The 1,363-nt window shown below is 48.1% G+C and overlaps 1 protein-coding gene across 1 annotated transcript; it reads right to left on the bottom strand.

Moving 5' to 3' along the window:
- Positions 1 to 239: 239 nt before the first annotated feature.
- On the bottom strand, positions 240 to 963 carry BKA58DRAFT_442777 (uncharacterized protein; the record flags this gene model as incomplete). Its single annotated transcript, XM_046173929.1, has 3 exons — positions 240 to 493; positions 540 to 778; positions 848 to 963. 3 exons carry the CDS (start codon positions 961 to 963, stop codon positions 240 to 242), a joined length of 609 nt encoding a protein of 202 aa, XP_046022937.1.
- Positions 964 to 1,363: the final 400 nt, after the last annotated feature.

Raw genomic sequence — 1,363 nt, 5'->3', positions numbered from 1 at the left:
GCTCTCTGCGTTCTGCGATGCGGGCGCGCGAGTGTTCCAGACGGGCAGCTCCATTATTAGATAACCCTAACCCTAAGCTAGATCCCACAACGTAAATCTACCTGCAACAAGTAGAAACTTTGCAGACACGCTTGTTAAGTATGCGCGAGAAACTTTTGTATGCGAATGTAGTGCTGATAACCGCTGTAGCGTAATGGTTCGGGGGGGTCGGAATTCGCGGTTCGGGGGGTGCAAATCGCTTAATCGGGACACGTAACCCTAACGCTAAGCCTATTGTAGCGCGGGTCGGGGTCCGAACCGCGCCTCATATTGGTTAGGTAGGCTACAGACTCTACGGCACGACCGTCTCTTCTCTTATTCCTTTTCTTTTCTCCGGGCAGGTCCCCATAGGCGTGGAATTCCGTCCCAATAACCCCCATGATGTAGTTTACATACTGTCCACAGTTGTTCACCAGTAAATCATACTCAGGGTACCGTTCAAAGTAGATTGTACCTAGCTCTAGTTAGCTGTGTTACTCCTCTAGTTAACTGTCCTATACTTTTGTCTATGACAAGCTCACTAAGCTTTTCAATGCTCATATCCTGCCGAACTCGCCCTAGTGCATTAATCTTGGCTTGTTTATGCATAGACGTAAACGGCTCCCACACCCGTGCTCGGTAGTTAGCTCGTACGCCCTTCTTGAACGTTGCATCAAGCGCAGTATCAAGGTCGAATGCATATCCCTGGAAGTCTTTACTGTAAGGACCAGACCGAAACTGGCCCACAATAATGACAGCACTACGTTATAGAGATTAGCATGCCTCTCTTATCTATCTTCTTCGCCTCGCTGCGTAGCCAAAAACGTACTGAGCACCCCCGTTGCACATCTTCTCAATAGCATTTCCGTTCCAGTATTCCGCAAATGCGTAATTGACTCCGATTTCTGGTTCTGGTAACCCCTGATCCTTAAGCACAGATGCCATAACATCGTAGCTAGTGGCACTATCGTCATGCCATGGTATAACTCGTCCTGCTAGCGCCAGGGCAATCCACTGCAGAAGAAATGACCATAGTAAGAGTAGCTGCATACTGGTACAGAGTCCTGGTAGCGTACTGGAGCAGAATGAGGAAGTAAGGGAGTATAGTAGCCTGTTGGCAAAAGAGAAAGATAGTAAAGAAGCTGCTCTGGCTCCTTAGCTTGAGGCGGACGTGCTTGTTTTAAGAACTACTTGTCCCTGTGCCTCTTCTCCGCTTGTATCTGTGCCCCTTCTCTACTATCCCAACGTCGGCCTTGAAACAAACAGGATGTAAAAAAGACATAGTAAAACAAGAGTGTCTCGGAGGTAGGTAAGAAAAAAGAATACCCACTCCTCCTGTATGACC

This window comes from Alternaria rosae (genome assembly GCF_020736505.1).
Source record: "Alternaria rosae strain MPI-PUGE-AT-0040 chromosome Unknown BKA58scaffold_8, whole genome shotgun sequence".
Taxonomy (NCBI): Eukaryota; Fungi; Ascomycota; class Dothideomycetes; order Pleosporales; family Pleosporaceae; genus Alternaria; species Alternaria rosae.
This window is presented reverse-complemented; position numbering and strand designations above follow the sequence as displayed.